At 42.0% G+C, this 16,861-nt stretch overlaps 1 protein-coding gene across 1 annotated transcript in view; it reads left to right on the top strand.

The window, feature by feature from the left end:
- The first annotated feature begins 2,640 nt into the window (after positions 1 to 2,640).
- The window catches only part of LOC310861017 (membrane-associated guanylate kinase, WW and PDZ domain-containing protein 1-like), a 131,438-nt gene continuing 117,217 nt past the window's right edge, over positions 2,641 to 16,861 (top strand). Inside the window, exons 1-2 of the mRNA XM_083768269.1 lie at positions 2,641 to 3,200; positions 5,859 to 6,027. Of these exons, the coding sequence (XP_083624395.1) occupies positions 3,063 to 3,200; positions 5,859 to 6,027 (307 nt within the window). The 5' untranslated portion in view covers positions 2,641 to 3,062. The remainder of the gene's footprint in view (positions 3,201 to 5,858; positions 6,028 to 16,861) is intronic.

Genomic DNA, 16,861 nt, shown 5'->3' with positions numbered 1-16,861 from the left:
AGTAGATGAATTACAAAATAAAATAGCTGAATTGTTAAATGTATATTCTATAATTGCGACTGCATGTTGCAGTTACTATGCAAATGTACAGGAAGCCTGTAACGCTCAAGCCTGTCACGCTTCCGCCACATGCTCTTCATATAATGCTGCACACACACAACACACGGGCGACACGCCACTACACACACTATGCAAACGTGCAGGAAGCCTGTCACGCTCTTCCGTCACATGGAATGCTTTGTCACGCTCTTCATGGAATGCTGCACACACACTGACACAACACACGGGCGACACACCACTACACAGTCACACACACTCGCGCCATACTCTGGCAATCGTTACTCTTGCCTGTAATGCTGCCCTTTTCCTCCTCACGTGTGCTTTGAAGAGCCTTGGCTTGGCTTGTAAGTTTTCATGCTTTAGTTGTATACTTACTGTTGCATTTCTGTATTTTGTGCGAAAGTGCATTGAGAAATGTCCTCAGAAACGGCCTTGTTTCTGTACATTTCGAGAAGTTTATTTGTACGGAGGCATCCCCCAAAGTGACAGGAGCGCAACTTTTTCATATCGCGTCAAATAAGAACTGTGTTCCAAAAATAAACAAATGATCGCGGTGGTTTGACTCACTGTTTGACTTGACTGACTGAGAGAAAACGCTGTTACTGCCGTCGACTTATTAAAAATGTTGCTATAAACAGACGCTATCAAATATCACTGACTGTTGTTACGAAACAGAGACACCTCCCTGACAATATCGCTGAGACAGTTTATTTAATTTTGGATCACAATGCTTATATGAGACAATTTAAAATGAAACTTTCATGGACCAGGGGATGAGCGAGTGAGAGTGACATCAGGACTTCGGTAGAGATTTCACCGTCTGTCCGCTCCGCTGTAGTGCTGACATAATTAAGTGACATTATTCCGGTAGTGTCTCAGCCCTGCGGTCGCTTCTCGCCTTTAACTTAAGGCGTCTTACTGGTAATAATTCTAAATCTTCAAGGTAACTGCTTTGAAATAATTTTAGTGGAGTAAATAAAAAAGGTATCCACAACAAATAGCTACTTTGAGTTTGAGATTAACAGAGTATTGATTGATTGAAATATGTATTAACAGTTTGTAGAATTTACAGTACATTTTAAGCACAAACTCAATACAAAGACTGTTAACTGTGAGTGGACGACCCAATTAAGCATTACACTTGTTTACAACAGGGTCCACATTGTTCAATTCATCAAAACATTTAGAGACATACAAATAGACCCTTCTATGTAGCTAAAGAACAGAACAGGAATTCATCATATAGGAAGCAAAAAGGGAAAAGATACATATACAGTGAGGGGAAATGGGGTGGGGGGGGGGATTCAGATTTTACAGAGGCCAGTTTCGAATTGCAGCCATCCGTAGGTGCCCTTTGAGAGCGGTTTTGAAGGAGTCAAGGGATTCACATGTCTTAATGACTGTTGGTAGGGCGTTCCACATTTTGGTGGCATAGGAGCGAAAAGAATTTAGTCCCTTGTTTGTGCCGAATCTGGGTTGTACATGGTTTGTTGCACTCCCTCTGGTGTTGTGGGTGTGGACTTCGTTTACATTAAGGAAGTATTTAGACAGGTACATGGGTATCTTGGTGGTGTATCGAATCTTGTGGACCAGACCCATTGCAAGATGCTGTACTCTGTCGTCGACCCTAAGCCATCCCAGCCTGTCAAAGTGGGCAGGGGTGAGGTGGGTTTGGGGGGTGAGGCCAAGTAGGAGCCTGACCAGTTTGTTTTGGGAGGTCTGGAGCCTTGTTTTAAGGGCCTTTGATGGATGCATAGTCAAAGAAACCTTGTACGAGGGCTCCTGTTAAGGTCTTCAAGGTGTTTTTGCTGACCAGTGAGGAGATCCTGTAAAGGAATCTTGTTCTTTGATTGACTTTTTTGATTACGTTGGTGGCCATCTTATCACCGGAAAGATTGGCCTCCAGGATGGAACCTAGGTAGGTAATTTGATCTTTTCGTGTGATAATATTGTCACCCACTCTAACCAAGAAGCCATCTGCCTTGCTGAGATTACTATTTGATCCGAAGAGGATGGATTCAGTTTTTCCCAGGTGTAGAAGTAGACATACAAAAGAACGCATCAAGAAATGAACACCCAAGTAAAAATACTTTAAATTTGTACTCAAGTAGCCTAATACTTGAGTAAAAGTAGCCTATACCTAAAGTTACTTTTCCACTACAGCCAGTGGTTAAAGGGAGACATTACCACTAGGACCCAGCGGAGATCAACCAAGGGGAGGATCCTGTAGATAGCATGCGTTGCCTAGTTGCCTACCTTCTATTTCTCATCGTTCATTCCAGCAGCAGTGTGTGCGTGCGTGTGTGTGTGGCTGTCAAGTTACCTGCTTTAAAGGAGCCGCTTGCTTAGAGTGTGTAGTGTGTGCGTGTGTGGGAGGAAAAAACACACACACACACACACACACACACACACACACACACACACACACACACACACACACACACACACACACACACACACACACACACACACACCTTAAACAGGTATAGGCCAGCCAGGTGAGAAAGGAATGCTGTTTTTATTTCGTTTATAAGTTCTTTCTAAATAACGGTAAATTCATCTTCCATCAGAGATGATGATGATGATGATGATGGGTCAACTAACAGCTGGAGGAGATTAAGTTCTTGTTGGGAAGGAAAGAAAGGAGACCTAAAGGATTATTAGACCATTCATCTCTCTCTCCGTCTGTCTGTCCCGACGGAGGATCACCCGCCCTGCTGAGGAAGGATGAAAACAACAACAATGTGACTTTATACGGGATGTTGACAAATCTATACGGAAATTACATTTGGGAGATGGTGGTGGTTACGATGTCTTGGTTTAGGAGGAAGAAAGCGAGGATGTACCGAAGAAGACACCAACTTGGAGGAATAATAATTCTATTAACGTCGTCGCTCATTCATTCGGTCCGAAGTTTGTTCGTTTTGACGGAGCTACTGTAAGCGGACGCGTGGTTGGTTGGTTGGGTGTCGGATCGGAACCAACAACAACCTCTGATCAACATGTCCAGGGTCATCCTGAAGAAGAACCACTGGGTCACCAAGCTCAACGAGTGCGCGCTGCTCAGAGACGCGCACGGGGAGTTCAACGTGGATGTGTGCGGGGGAGCAGAGCACGGCCAGTTCCCCTACATCGGACAGGTCAGCATGCATGACAGTGGAAGAACTAGAAGTAGCCTAATAGCCTATACTGACGTTAAAAGTATCAATAGCCTACCATTGCCATGTAGACAAAGACATACAAGTGAAGTAAAAGGCTGGTGTTAAAAAATTAGTTGAGTAAAAAGTAGGCTAGTCCACAAAGATATTGGCTTGGCATTTATATAGTCTACCGAAAGTAAAAGTAGGCCTACTCATATGCAGAATGTCCCATTTCGCAAGGTGCACAGACTACTAATCCAAAATCTGAAAATAGCAGATGCACAACTTAATCTCTCTCTCTCTCTCGCTCTCTCTCTCTCTCACTGACTCACTCACACTCTCCCCCTCTCTCTCTCTCACACTCGCAAACTCACACTGACACACTAAAACTATCATGACCTGGCTCTAGGCCATAATAAAAAGGTGGAAGACAGACACGGATTTTAAAAGTGCATAAAGTAATATTTATTTACAATATAAATAACTGGGTGTGTTAACAGTGAATGAGTGAAAAAAAAACGAAAGTGTTGCTGCCATCACCATCAGACAGGGAGAGAGTGTGGCCAAGTTGGGCCAACACCCAGCCCTTTATAGAGCACAATGGGAATACTGGCCAGGTGCTCCCAATGTACTGATTGGCACCCCAATTTCCCAACCTGCAGTCCTTGTGGAGACAGTTAAGAGTAGGTAGCACAGACACTGTTATAGGCCAAGCTACAGGGGCCTGTGACACTGGGTTTAGGAATAAAGTAAAATAGCCCAGTTTTATAAATAAATATTCTTAAACTGCACTTTATTTTGCTTTTTATTATCAACATCACGAATCAGCGCCTGCCGACCACCTGCTGTTTCTAGGTTATCTTTTACACGCGAGGCGCATGGATCTATCATCTCTCTGTCACAGTATGTCAGCTGTCTGTTTGTTTACACTTACAGCATGACCCAGAAACGAATATCTGATTTATTTGGTGGACCGTACGTGGGCCCACATAAAAAAAGAGTGGTAGATATACAGAATGAAGTAGTAGGCCAACTAGCTAACGAGGTTGTCGAGTTGTGTCACTTGTGTGTGTTGTGGGAGGACGAGGACTCAGGACTCGTCGTGACGCAGCAGGTGTAACAGTATAATAAATGCTGCATGGTGTCATTGGTGTGGGTGAAGATTGGTATAGTTTTAGCAAATGTTTGTTTCTGTATGAAGAATTTAGCGTCTTTGAAATGTGGCGGAGTGAAAATAATATAGGCTACGTATCCACACATTACAAATGCAGTCATGTTTCAGGGCTAAAGACAGGTAGGCCTACACAGATACTCAAAAAATACAGTAGCCTATAGGCCTACTTGTTTTGGGTCAGGGAGGATGCTTTGGTGTTGGCTATGGTGGTGCATGGTAATGGTAAATGTAGCCTATACTTAAGTTGAACAGCTTAAACCGTCGTCCTTCAGGGCTAGTCTGGTGTAGGCCTATTTGTCTGTTTTCCGTTCTAAATGAGCTTAATTGCGAGAGCTGGTAGATCTGCTATTTTCCTGCCATGGTTTCCTTGGTTGGGATTCGGAACCGAAGGAACCAGATTGGAATCAGTGCCGTGACTTTTCCGGAACCTTTTTTTCCTCTCTCTTTTTTAAGGGCCTCTGCCCAGCCTTTAGTGTAGTGTAGGCCTATGTAATAACACAAACTTTGTCCTACACAAACATTAAATGCCATTGACAATGAATGGACAATTTTGAGTGTTCGTGTAAACACAAACATTGGTTCCATTTGCACACTCAGAGTTAAACCTGTAAGGGTCCATTTGGTTCAATTTGTATTTTGTACACACCCAGAGTTACAGACCTGTAAGGGTCCATTTGGTTCCATGTGTATTGTGTACACACTCAGAAGTTACAGACCTGTAAGGGTCCATTTGGTTTCATATACCACTTCATATACCACATACCAAGCCAAAATTATTTAGATTAAAAAAACAGGAATCGTTAAAAGGGGGAATCAGACTGAAACCGGACTCGATGAAATCCTAAAGCAGGGATTCCCTGCTTCACAAGATGAAACGGATGCCAAACGGACACCAACATGTCAAAATTCATTTTGAGTTATAACTCAATTTTCAAACAACAATGTAATTGCTGTATTCTGGCAAAGCCAGAGTGCAGTAACTATACGCTCAAGGTGAAACTAAGATAATTGGCTTTAAAGTGTTTCAACTGGCCAGCCAAATGGGTTATTAGGTATGCAAGTGATATTATTTTAATTGTGCATGATGTATTCATGACGTAATTCTCATGATAAAAAATCTGAATGGCTGATTTGCCCCTCCCTGGACTTTGGCCTTTGGTTTTGAGTTAGGTTTTGAAACTTTGTAATGAGATAAAAACAGACACAGAGGAGTTCATTTTCGAATTATAACTCAATTTCAACCAAAAATGTAGTTGCTGCATTCTGGCTTTGTAGGCCAGTATGATGGTGAATATAAACGTACTGTTGTTTTCAGGTGAGGGTGCTGTGCAGTGCTGTATGACGATAGTGATAGTGATAAAAATGCCCCATTTACACTGACAGCCAAATCCAGGATGAATCAGATCTGTGCCACATCCAGATTGGAATCCGATTTGTTTAACCAACTGCAGTCTAAATGGGGCCTAAATGTACTGTTGTTTCAGGTGAGGGAGGATGCTCTGGTGTATGACGGTAGTGATGGAGGTAAGCTGCACCCCGGGGAGCTGCTCCTGGAGGTGGAGGGTGTGGCGGTGTCCGGCCTGCCTCTCTATGACATCCTGGCCGTGTTCGACAGCTGTGACGAACCCGTCCGGGTGAAGACCGTCCGACAAGGTAAGACAACAAACAGTCAGTTAGTACGTTGCGAAGACTCCACACTACTCCACAATACTTGCTTAGTATCACTTTAATTCAAAGAGCTTTATTTACATTGCCAAAGCAAAAAGTGGAACAATACAATCAAAACAAAATGTATGTACAAGAGTATCCAACATTTCTATGTGCTGAGGTCACTCGATGCGAATAGTGCAGGAATACACACAGTGATTAGTAGTTTTTAAGGTGGTTGTGTTCCATTTGATTCCTTCTCCTATAACAGCAGCTGACAAATCTTGCTGCTGTGTTTGCACATTGTTGTACTTCTCCCAGCAGATATGGGAGCTATTTGTCATGTTTTCAAAATCTCCTTGGGTGATTGTGATCTATGTCTTGGTGTAATGTACAATCTATGTAAACAGATCTACAGATCGCTTTGGATAAAAGCGCTATATAAATGCACCATTTACCATTTAAGCTTTTTTATCCTGCCGTGTATGCTGCATGAGTTGTTCTCTCTCCTCCTGATTGGATCAAATATAATTGCTATGTCGAACTGAACATGTAGCTTATTTTCTGTTTTTAAAGAGCTGTAGACTAGAGACCGAGGATCACTGAACTATTACTGAACTGGCTGTGACTACTGTAAAAGTAGGACTCTTGGTGCATGCATGTGAAGTAGGACAGAAGTAGGACAGAGGAAATGTTTGACTCGTAACCATCCTGACATCATTGGTCCTGTTTTCTGTGGGGTTGCTGTGGCGACCCACAGTGACGTGTTAGGTCATTGTGGAGTCTTACAGTAGGTCAATTACATTTAATGAACACAGACACACATAAATGACATTTGGATTGTTTTATTTGGATCTGCACAGAAAGAAAACGCGATACATTATAAATCCAAAAAACTGATCAGAAGAAGTTTACATTACGGTCTAACCAGATACAACTGCTGCACATGCTTATTAACACACATAGGGGGGGAAAAGATAACACATTGAAGACTTACTATACAGAAATTTGACAGATGATTTTTTTCCGCCTCCCGCCCAACCCCCCCCATAGTCACTCAAGGATAAATAGAACATGGCCTTCTCCAGATAGACAGACTGCCCATGATAGCTGAGACAGAACAGTATAGCCAACCTTTTTCACATTTATAGATGAGTTTTGAGGAGGGATTGTTTTGTGCGTGCGTGTGTGCGCATCAGACTAACTTTTTTCACCAACGTCCCAGAACCGTCCCAATGTGAATGTATACTATACAGTCCCGATGTTTTTTTGTTTTTTATGATTTTGATTCATTCTAACCATTCACACTAATGTGAGGGCAGAACACATATTATTTGAAGACTTCCAGCATTGCTTTAGAAAGTGGCAAGGAATAATAATAGGTATCAAGGTATCAAAAATATCCTTGATAAATGCAATTAATCCTTAAAGTAAATGCCTTCTTAGAATCTTTAGTTCAGACCCAGAAGTGTAACAAAACATTTTGGAGGGGTCACCACTCACCAGTTGCATTTCTGAATATGCGCAAAGTAATACAAATCTGAATAAAAAACAAAATCCCTGTTTTCCAAGTTAATATTTCAGTAAAAGTACAGTCACATTACAGAATATTTAGGTAATTAGTAGGTAATAGTTTTTTGATGTACACGTCTGCGTGTGGCACTGAAAACTGATTTATCGATGTGATTTGGGTGTCTGGTTTAATCTTAGTTTTTCCACTGACGTGCAGTCTGTGCGTCAGAAAGTCAGACACAGGACTGATCAATGCACAGCATCAACTTGCACACTGTGAGATTGCGGGTCGAAGTTGTCATTGTGGGTATATTTTTTTAATTATCTTACCAATAGCAGGATCCATCACAACATCCACCGTCCACAGGCTGTTGAGAGCCACTGTTCCATTTACAGTATTAATTTGCGACAGTTTCCTTACATATATTAATTTTTGTCTGTTTTTTATGTGGAAAAGGGATTGGGCATATCTCCTTGTGCTGCAGGGAGCGCTGAGCCTGCGTGAATGGTCTGTCTCTGCCTGTTCTTCTCCCTCGTTTTATTGTTATTAATATTATTATTATTATTATTATTATTGCACATTTTCAGTGCAAAAACTCCTCTAGTCCCGAAACCGTCCCGGCTGAGATTAATTTAAGTCCCAAATAGATATTTTATAGTCCCCGGGACGTAGGGACCCCCTTAGTCTTGAGCCCTGGCGTGCGTGCATTAGGATTTTGTTATTAAGCAATGACATTACTTTGCATTTAATGCACTATGCCACCATTTGTCATGTTGGTTCACACACACACACACACACACACACACACACACACACACACACACACACACACACACACACACACACACACACACACACGCACACACACACACACACACACGCACGCACACGCACACGCACACACACACACACAGACACACACAGTGTAAAGTTACAGTATGAAACAGGTGTGTACAGTGGGAGAATCATTAACAGCCTTGCATAACAAGGATAGTTTCACTGCAGCTTTTTATTGCCTTCTCTGATGAACTATGTCCATTTGTAGTACTGTAACTAAATACACTTTTATTTAAAGGCATATTTCACTTTCAAACATGCGTGGCGTCGCTTTATTAAATATTTAAATATTTGATGTTCATATTTATCAGACACGATGATATAGCAACACAAGTTTTTTCAGGAAACGGTTAGAAGACATATTTTGAATCGGCCTCAAGTCTTAACGGGTTAAGTAAAGTAACAAGAATGACTCGGTCCTAAATGGGTTAAATTAAAGCACCTGGCAAAAACACAGAGTAGTTCTTCCTCCCACTGGCCATTAGTCGGGTTCTACAGTAAGTGCACGCCTGGCCTCTCCTCTCCAACCTGAGTCCTTATCTGTCTCTCACTGAGAAAGCACTCAGAACAAAACCTCTCCCCTTAGTGTGTTTACTGAGCGTTTGTTTAGTTTGTCCTTGACATTATATGACATAATGAGCTCACTATATTGTTAATTTGTTAATAATAATACACTTTGTATACCACCTTTCATGACATAAATGCAGCGCAACGTGCTTTACAGAGCAAAACAAGATACAAGCAAAAACATAAATAAATAACATTAAACAAAGCAAAAGCATAAAGGTAGAATGATTATCATAGAACATAAAACCACATTAAAATACCAGCAGAAAAAAACGGCAGCGAATCAGCCAGAACAGTGAGTACATGAATAACATAGAGATTTTAAAAATTCAACTAAAAGCAAAAGTGGAAAAATACTTAGGTCTTGAGCTGTGCTTTAACCCATTTAGGGCTGAGGCAGATTCTTGCTATATTGTAGATGGCAACAAGAACCCCAAAAGGGCTTCCCGTCCTGAATGGGCTGTCTACAGAGGCTTAGTTGTTCCAACTAAGCTGTCAGCCCGTAGAAGCAGAAAAGCTGCTTCACCGTGTATTTGACCATATATGCTTTTTATTAATGACATAAACGACCTGGCAATTCTTCTAAACGATAAGCACGCTATATTTAAAGCGTTCTGTCTGTGTACTCGGCTCAACACTTCTTCTTAACACTTCTGTATAATGTGTGTTGTGTTCACGTCTGAAGGCAAAGGGGTCACGCAAGGCAACAGTTTACCGAATACCGATGTTTAAACAAAGTGCTCAGGTGGCATGATGATAGATGGACCTTTGTTGCTCTCATGGTGTGGAGAGATATGCAGAAGTTATAAAACACAGGACAGATACACATAACATGGATTCAAAGTTCTCAGCCGCCCGACTGATTTTTGTCATTTGGAACTTCCATAGAAGTCAGCATGTCTTCTTCACCTGTATTGTAGAACAGAAGGAACACTAAAACATCAGTCATTTTTACAAATTGCACTAATTGTTTAGGAAACGACAGTATGTGTGTTCTAATCGCACATTAGAAAATAATCAGTCATGAGGATAAAAAATTTGTATTGGTTTAATCCATGGATACAGAGAAGGACAACACAGCTCAAGGTTTTTCCGCTTGGCATTTTCCTTGCTGGCCAACGTGACCGACAAGAGTCTATTATTCTGACCAGGTGTTACATTAATTGTCCATAATTTAATAATACATGTCACGTGCGCTCAGCGCTTAACAAAGTCCCCGGTTCAATTCCCGGCCGGCCCGGAGAGAGAGACATTTTATTAGTGTCTTATCAAAACCAAGGCTCAAAAGGGCAAACAAATATTTCTTGGGGAAAAAAGCCTGATTTTGAATTGGTTACTTGCATGCCTTGTCGAAACAAAAAAATATCCGATCTGCAAGCTCAAAACGTGTACAAGCTTGTAGGACGACGCCAACGCGCAACCGAGCTGAGCAGCATATTGGGAGCCCTGTCCTCTGCTCCAAGCCTTTGCCTGCAGTCTGTTGCGTCATGACTCAGCAGATTCCCGGTGACTAATTAAAGGGGAGCAGACTGAGTCTCAGAGTACCTGAGAGAACTCACAGGACCTCCATTGTGCTTCGGTCAGCCTGGTAGAGAGAGGCCCCCCGTGCAGAGCTATAGACACAGTGCAGCGCCGCGTGGAAAACATGCATGTCCAAACAATAGACGTTACTTTTCAGGAAGAACCTGCGTTCAAGGTTACTGCCCGAAAACTGTCCAAAACTGTTACCTTTCAGTTGTCAAACAGTTTTCAGGATTAAAATTCTAAAAGCATCAACATTTAGCAGATCTACAAGCTCTAGTATGTTAAAAAAAACAAAAACGAGTGGAGATGCAAGGTTTTCCCAGCCAGCCAGGGTTCCATCCAGGCAGCCTCCGGTGCTCTGGGCCCCAGACCAGGTGACAGACTGTCGGGGACAGATCAGATCTCAATCCCATCCTCTTCAAATTGCTCTTAGGTCTAATTTCACTGGCTGGGGCCACATCTATCAGGTAGACGGGTAGAGAGGCAGACATGCAACCTCAGGTAGACAGGTGGACACATACAGTATATCAGGTATACAGGTAGGCAGGTAGGCAGTTAGACAGGTATACAGGTTCAGTACCTGTTGCCAAGTCTGCTTATTATATCATTGCTGTCAGGCAGAAACCTCTTAACTCTATTTTCTTTTACCTTTTGAGGGCCGCTAGCCCCTCCTATATCCAGCTTTTAGTGTATGTTCACAAAATTTGTCCTACACAAACATTACATTCCCATTGACAATGAATGGAGAATTTTACATCATGGTGTCTGAGCAAATAATCATAGTGTCTATTTTATGTCATTATGATGTACGATGATAAGAGTGCCCCTCACTTCACACGGGTGTGTGTGCCGGGTATGGGCACTGATGACACGGAGGAGAGAACACGCACCCCAGTGCCCACAGCGTCTGAGTATAGCGACGATTTCATTGGCTGAGCACCCCATAGCGATGATTTGATTGGCTGAGCAAGTACGTATTGAGGATAAAATGTGAGGACAGAAAAGTGAGGACGCAAATTGTGATTGGCTGGAATGAGATGATGTATGACGATGTCATACACACACAGGTGTGATTTTATTATTCTGTGAAGTCTCTTGTAAATAGGAGTGTGGGGTTGAAGTGCAGTTGCTTATTTGGGCTTGCTTCCTAATTACTTGCGCAAGCAGAGCACGCAAGTAATAGTTTCGCCCGGGACTCGTATGCACCGTCCCAGCCAACCCGCCACTTTTGATGCGTATGGACCGTCCCAGCAATTTGTGCCTGATTTGCTGGGACCAGATTACATGGTGTGTATATGTATAACTAGCTCTCAATGATGACGTAAGAAATATGTGGATTAAAGGACCCAATGCCAGAGTGTAATTGGTTTTCGATGGTGAGATAATGACGATATGTTTTAGTGTTGGGAGGATTAAAGGTAGTGCTCCTGTGTATACATGTATGTAATCTGGCACCACTGCCGTATCAGGCACAATTTGCTGGGACGGTGCATACGCATCAAAAGTGACAGTTTATAACGGTCAAAAGTACTTGCGCGCTCTGCTTGCAGTTGGCCATTTATGGCCTACTAGTGTGCAACAAGCAAGTATGCACTCGACAGAGTGCAGTTCTAGTTGTTGTTTAAACCAGTTCATGCCACGGTAAGGATTTCTTATATTTTGTGCCAGGGACCTCCATTATACGATTTGTCTTTTTGGGGGGGAGAGGGTCTCTACAAGCTGTTGTGCGCTTGTAAATCAGCGATATTAGAGTTATAATTCCAAATAGCCTATTCAATGTGTAAATTATGTCTGAAGCTGGTCGTTTTCAGTCGCTTGTTTTCGTAGAACCTCATTATGACGGAGTAGAGTCTGAACTCTGAACACCTGTGTGTGTGTGTGTGTGTGTGTGTGTGTGTTCTCCGCTCTGGAATGCAGCGACAAGCCCTCAGGTCGAAGCACACACAAAAAGTCTCCCTTTTCTTCCTCTCTGTGTGCGTGATGGTGGTGGAATATTACAGATCTCAGTCACGTACATCTCTGTAGTATTGTTGGATGTGGTGGAAAAAAGTACTCACATTTTGTACTTAAGTAAAAGTATCAATACTGTGATGTAGAAATACTCTGTTACAAGTACAAGTCCGGTGTTGAAAAATTTGCTTGAGTAAAAGGCATCAAATTGGCATCAAAATGTACTTAAAGTACCAAAAGTAGAAAGTACTCACTGACACTGTGCAGAATGTCCCGTTTTGTAAGTTTGATGTATACAAAATATTTTGAAAGTAGCAGATCTACAAGCTCACAATGCGTCGCATCGTGATGCATTGTTGTGAGCTTGTTGGTTGAAAGGTATATACTGTAGGGCTGAAGTGGTTAATGTATGTTTTGTAATAATAATGAAAATCTACACAAAGTAATACAAGTTTTAAAATAATTGTAGTGGAGTAAAAGTCCAATGTTTGCCTCTGAGATCTAGTGGAGTAGATCCGGAATGCAATTACTCCAGGTACAGTAAAACAAATGCCTTAGTTACTTTACACCACAGTGTGAGATGGTGCTGGAATATTTCAGATCTCTGTGGTATTGTTGAGCTGTGTGTACGGGGCGTGTTTGGCTTTTAGTTTGTATTACTCTGTTGTTTAGATCAGGCATATATATATACATACTGTATATATGCTGTGCAAATAATAGTTAAGAAGTTGGCCAGGAATTCAGTCAAAGAGCAGAGGTATGCATGTATGTATGTATGAGAGGTTGAGAGGTTTGCATTTACGTCAGATCATTGATACAGTACTGTATTTGGCCACAGCAAACATTTGCCCACAATGTGGAGGTCCTCGACAAGAAAAGGTCTGAGAACCACTGCTGTGTGATATACTGACCCTTGCTCTTTTAAAAAATGTATTCCACAATTTTGCAACCCAATTTTCATCTGGTGCCAATTGCCTAGGCTGTAATCCTGCAGGGCGCTACCCTCCCTCTGCCAACCTGGGGAAATCCCCGAACTGAGCTCATGCTTCTTTTTAATGCATGAGGAGTGAACAGGCCACTTCTCGTCACCTGACCGGGTGGAGTTTCCCCGGTAGGACGTAGCACGTGGAAGGAACCCGTTATTCCATCCAGTTCCTTTCCCCTCCAGCAGGTGCCCCGGCTTGCCAGGGGGAGGCAGTATAGAGACCACTATTACTGTATGTTTTCTGTGAGGGTGCCTATAGTACCCTAGGAGGGGACATGGGGAGAACATGCAAATGCCTAGCCAAGCGTCAGCCATCGCTATATCCTTGCTGGTCTGCTGGCATCATGGCGCTCAGTCTGCCTGACTGAGTGACTGACTGACCTAGAAGGCAGCAGCACATACGCCTGCTCTTCAGTCTAGCCGACACACATTTTACCATGTCTTCCCCCGTTCTGTCTTCCCTTCACTGCCCCGCAGCCGTACAGGACACTGGAGAAGAGATATGACCTACAAGGCTGTATATACTTCAGGACATGATCCATCCCCCACATTTCCTTCACTGATCACTTACAGTCACACAAGCTCACTGTGAGCTTCTAGATCTGCTATTTTGTTTTACTAGTTTTGGTGTAAGTCTCTGGGGAGACACCGATCAAATGTCTCTTTTTGGCTCTCGAGCTATAACGTTTGGGAAGCACTGAATTCGATTTGTGATTGGTTTTCATCTCCTTTACGTCTGGTTTATGACAGATGAAACAATAGACAAAGACCACCCCAACCAACCTCCCCACAACAATATAGTATATGTCCTGTACTGTAAGATGGCATAATGCATAGTTATTTCTTTTTCTCCAAAATAAATATTTAACATTAATGGTCTTAAAGACAGACTTATAGTTATCTTTCTCCAAAAAAATCAGAATGACCCTTGACCTCCAAAATGTAGTTACGCTGGCACTCTGCTTTTGGTTTTGAGTTAGGTTTTGTATTTACTGCAATTTTCTCTTAAAACAAAACAAAATGATAAACTCTGAAACTTTGTCACAAGATAAAACTGACAACATTTTGAGTTATAACTCAATTTCGACCAAAATGTTTAGTTACACTCGGGCGGGCACTATAGCAGTCTATGGGCCACTGGTTTAGAACCACGGGTCTACATTGTTCAATATATATGAAAATAACTCATAAGGCCTTTCCCGGCGCTGTATATAACCACAGCTCTTATCTCTCTAGCCTCTGAGTCTCCCAGTCACCCAGAGGGTGAAAGACCTCGTTCTGCAGCGTTGTCTTGTCTTCCCATGCAGACACTTCTCTGATAGCAGAGCGCTAAGTAATGACACCGTGTCTCCTGTTTAGTCCAAAGCAGATCTGTGTAACAAGTCACGGAGCCTTGACATGCAATTACTGTCCATTCCACACCAATACTACAAGTCTTCGCTGTCGGGCAGAAACCTCTTGTCATCGTATTCGAACTTTTTGTGTGTTTTTTTTTTTTTTTTAATGAACCATGCCCTACTGCCTACTTCATCAAAAGCATCAGAGGTAGCAGGTCCACATTTAGGGCTTGGTTAAAAATGTTAATCGAATTAATCAGAGGCTTTGTAATTCATTAATCTAAATTAATCACATTTTAATCGCATATCAATATTCGACCTGAGAACAGTGATATTTATTTTCAAATGGATTGTTATTTTGGTGTACCAGTGAATCAATGAATAGTGACTACAGTAGCTTATATAAAACGTTGGTGTAGGCTACTTGATCAAGACCAACAGACTACCAATGCAGGTAGTCTATGAATACTCAAATGTCTATTACATGATGGGTGGCATGAGAAAACAAATAAAAACTACTTTATTAGGGGGAATACTAAGACGAAGGAATCAATAAATCAACAATAAAAACTGTGGAATGAGAGCGTTTTGGGGTGTGCATTCCAGTGTTGGGGCAGCATTTCCAGAACAATCTGAGCATTAGAAAACATCTGTTGCTTCAGAGGATATATACCAACATATTATTTAATGTCGGTGCCAGCTAGCAAGCCTAGCATGGAAGCTAACGTTAAACGTTGGTGTAGTGTATCCCCATGTCCCTATGGAACCTTTCTGTAGCACACAACCATGGTTTTATCCATGCTTCCAACCGATCTAAATCTAAATCTTTAAATCTAAATGTCCCATCCACGGGGCAAAAGCAATATAATTCCTAGGATTCCTTTGGGTGAATGATGGTGTGTGCGTTCGTTGTTGTCAACTGTCTGACTGACGGCGCTGGCAGCGCTGCTGGTCTCATGCTGCTCATCGCTGCACACGAAATGCGCATTTTCAGTGTAAAAACTCCTCTCGTCCCGAAACTGTCCCGAATGAGATAAATTTAAGTCCCAAATAGATATTTTACCGTCCCCGGGACGTCGGGACGCCGTTAATCTCGAGCCCTGGTTTTGAGCTTGTGGATCTGATTTGGCTGTTTTTGAATTTGAATATTGGAAAAGTGACGGTTTTGGTCACGGTTTCCACCCGACAGACACAAAATGCGGTGTGAACTTGTAGATCTATTTTCACAATATTTATCTGTGGAACCGAGTCAAACTAAATTGAATACCGCAACTCCTATACATTCCAAGCACGTGTCAGGGAGGGCGGTCTCCAGTTCAAATAATTAGTGTGGTTGCCCAACGGGCAACCAGACTCTAGTAACTGTAACACTTTATTCATGCGTATTTTACTGGAGTAAGACAAAGTTTGGCGCACTACTAGTCCCACAGTTTTGACTGTACGCACTTGAGCCATACTGTATGTCAAATTGACCGGAAAAATCGGGAATCGTGTGCTTGTGTTTTGCTAAGACAAATGATATATAGTTTAATTGATATGAATTTATTAATGAATTAAAATTTCCCATTGACATGAATGGGAAAATGCAAAAATTCACATTCAAGTATTTTTTCCTCGGAGACTGTAATCACTATAGTTACAAAACTTGGAGGATAAATTCATACTTATCACTAAAATTATTTAAACTATAATTTTATAATTTTATCGGTCGGCCTCATGGTGGCGCTATAACTTTACGTTTTGGCTTATAACTCTTGAACCGTAGGTCGTAAAATAATTATTTTTTCCCTGGATTCCTTGGGTCATGACGCATCTCGCCACGCCACGCCCATTTCCGCCATGATAGATTTTCCGCCATTTTGAATTTTGTCCAAAACACACTTTTTGCTTTTCCTCCTACATATTTTGTCCAAATCTCACAAAAATCTGTATACGTGATCTCTGGACCTTTCCGATGAAAACTCGAACGGCGGAATTTTGATAGTGCGTATCGTTCGGCCGTAATCGTCGTCCGAAGTTAGTAGGATGGGCCTATATCACAAAGAATGCCATAAATCACGAATGGAATGTCCAATCCATGCCAAATTTGAATCACATGTCCGGGGTGGTTCACTCAACCAAGCAATT

The sequence above is a fragment of the Protomyctophum parallelum genome, assembly GCF_964188405.1.
Source record: "Protomyctophum parallelum genome assembly, chromosome: 7".
Classification (NCBI taxonomy): Eukaryota; Metazoa; Chordata; class Actinopteri; order Myctophiformes; family Myctophidae; genus Protomyctophum; species Protomyctophum parallelum.
Note: the sequence above shows the minus strand (reverse complement) of the source record. Positions and strands in the feature narration are given on the sequence as shown.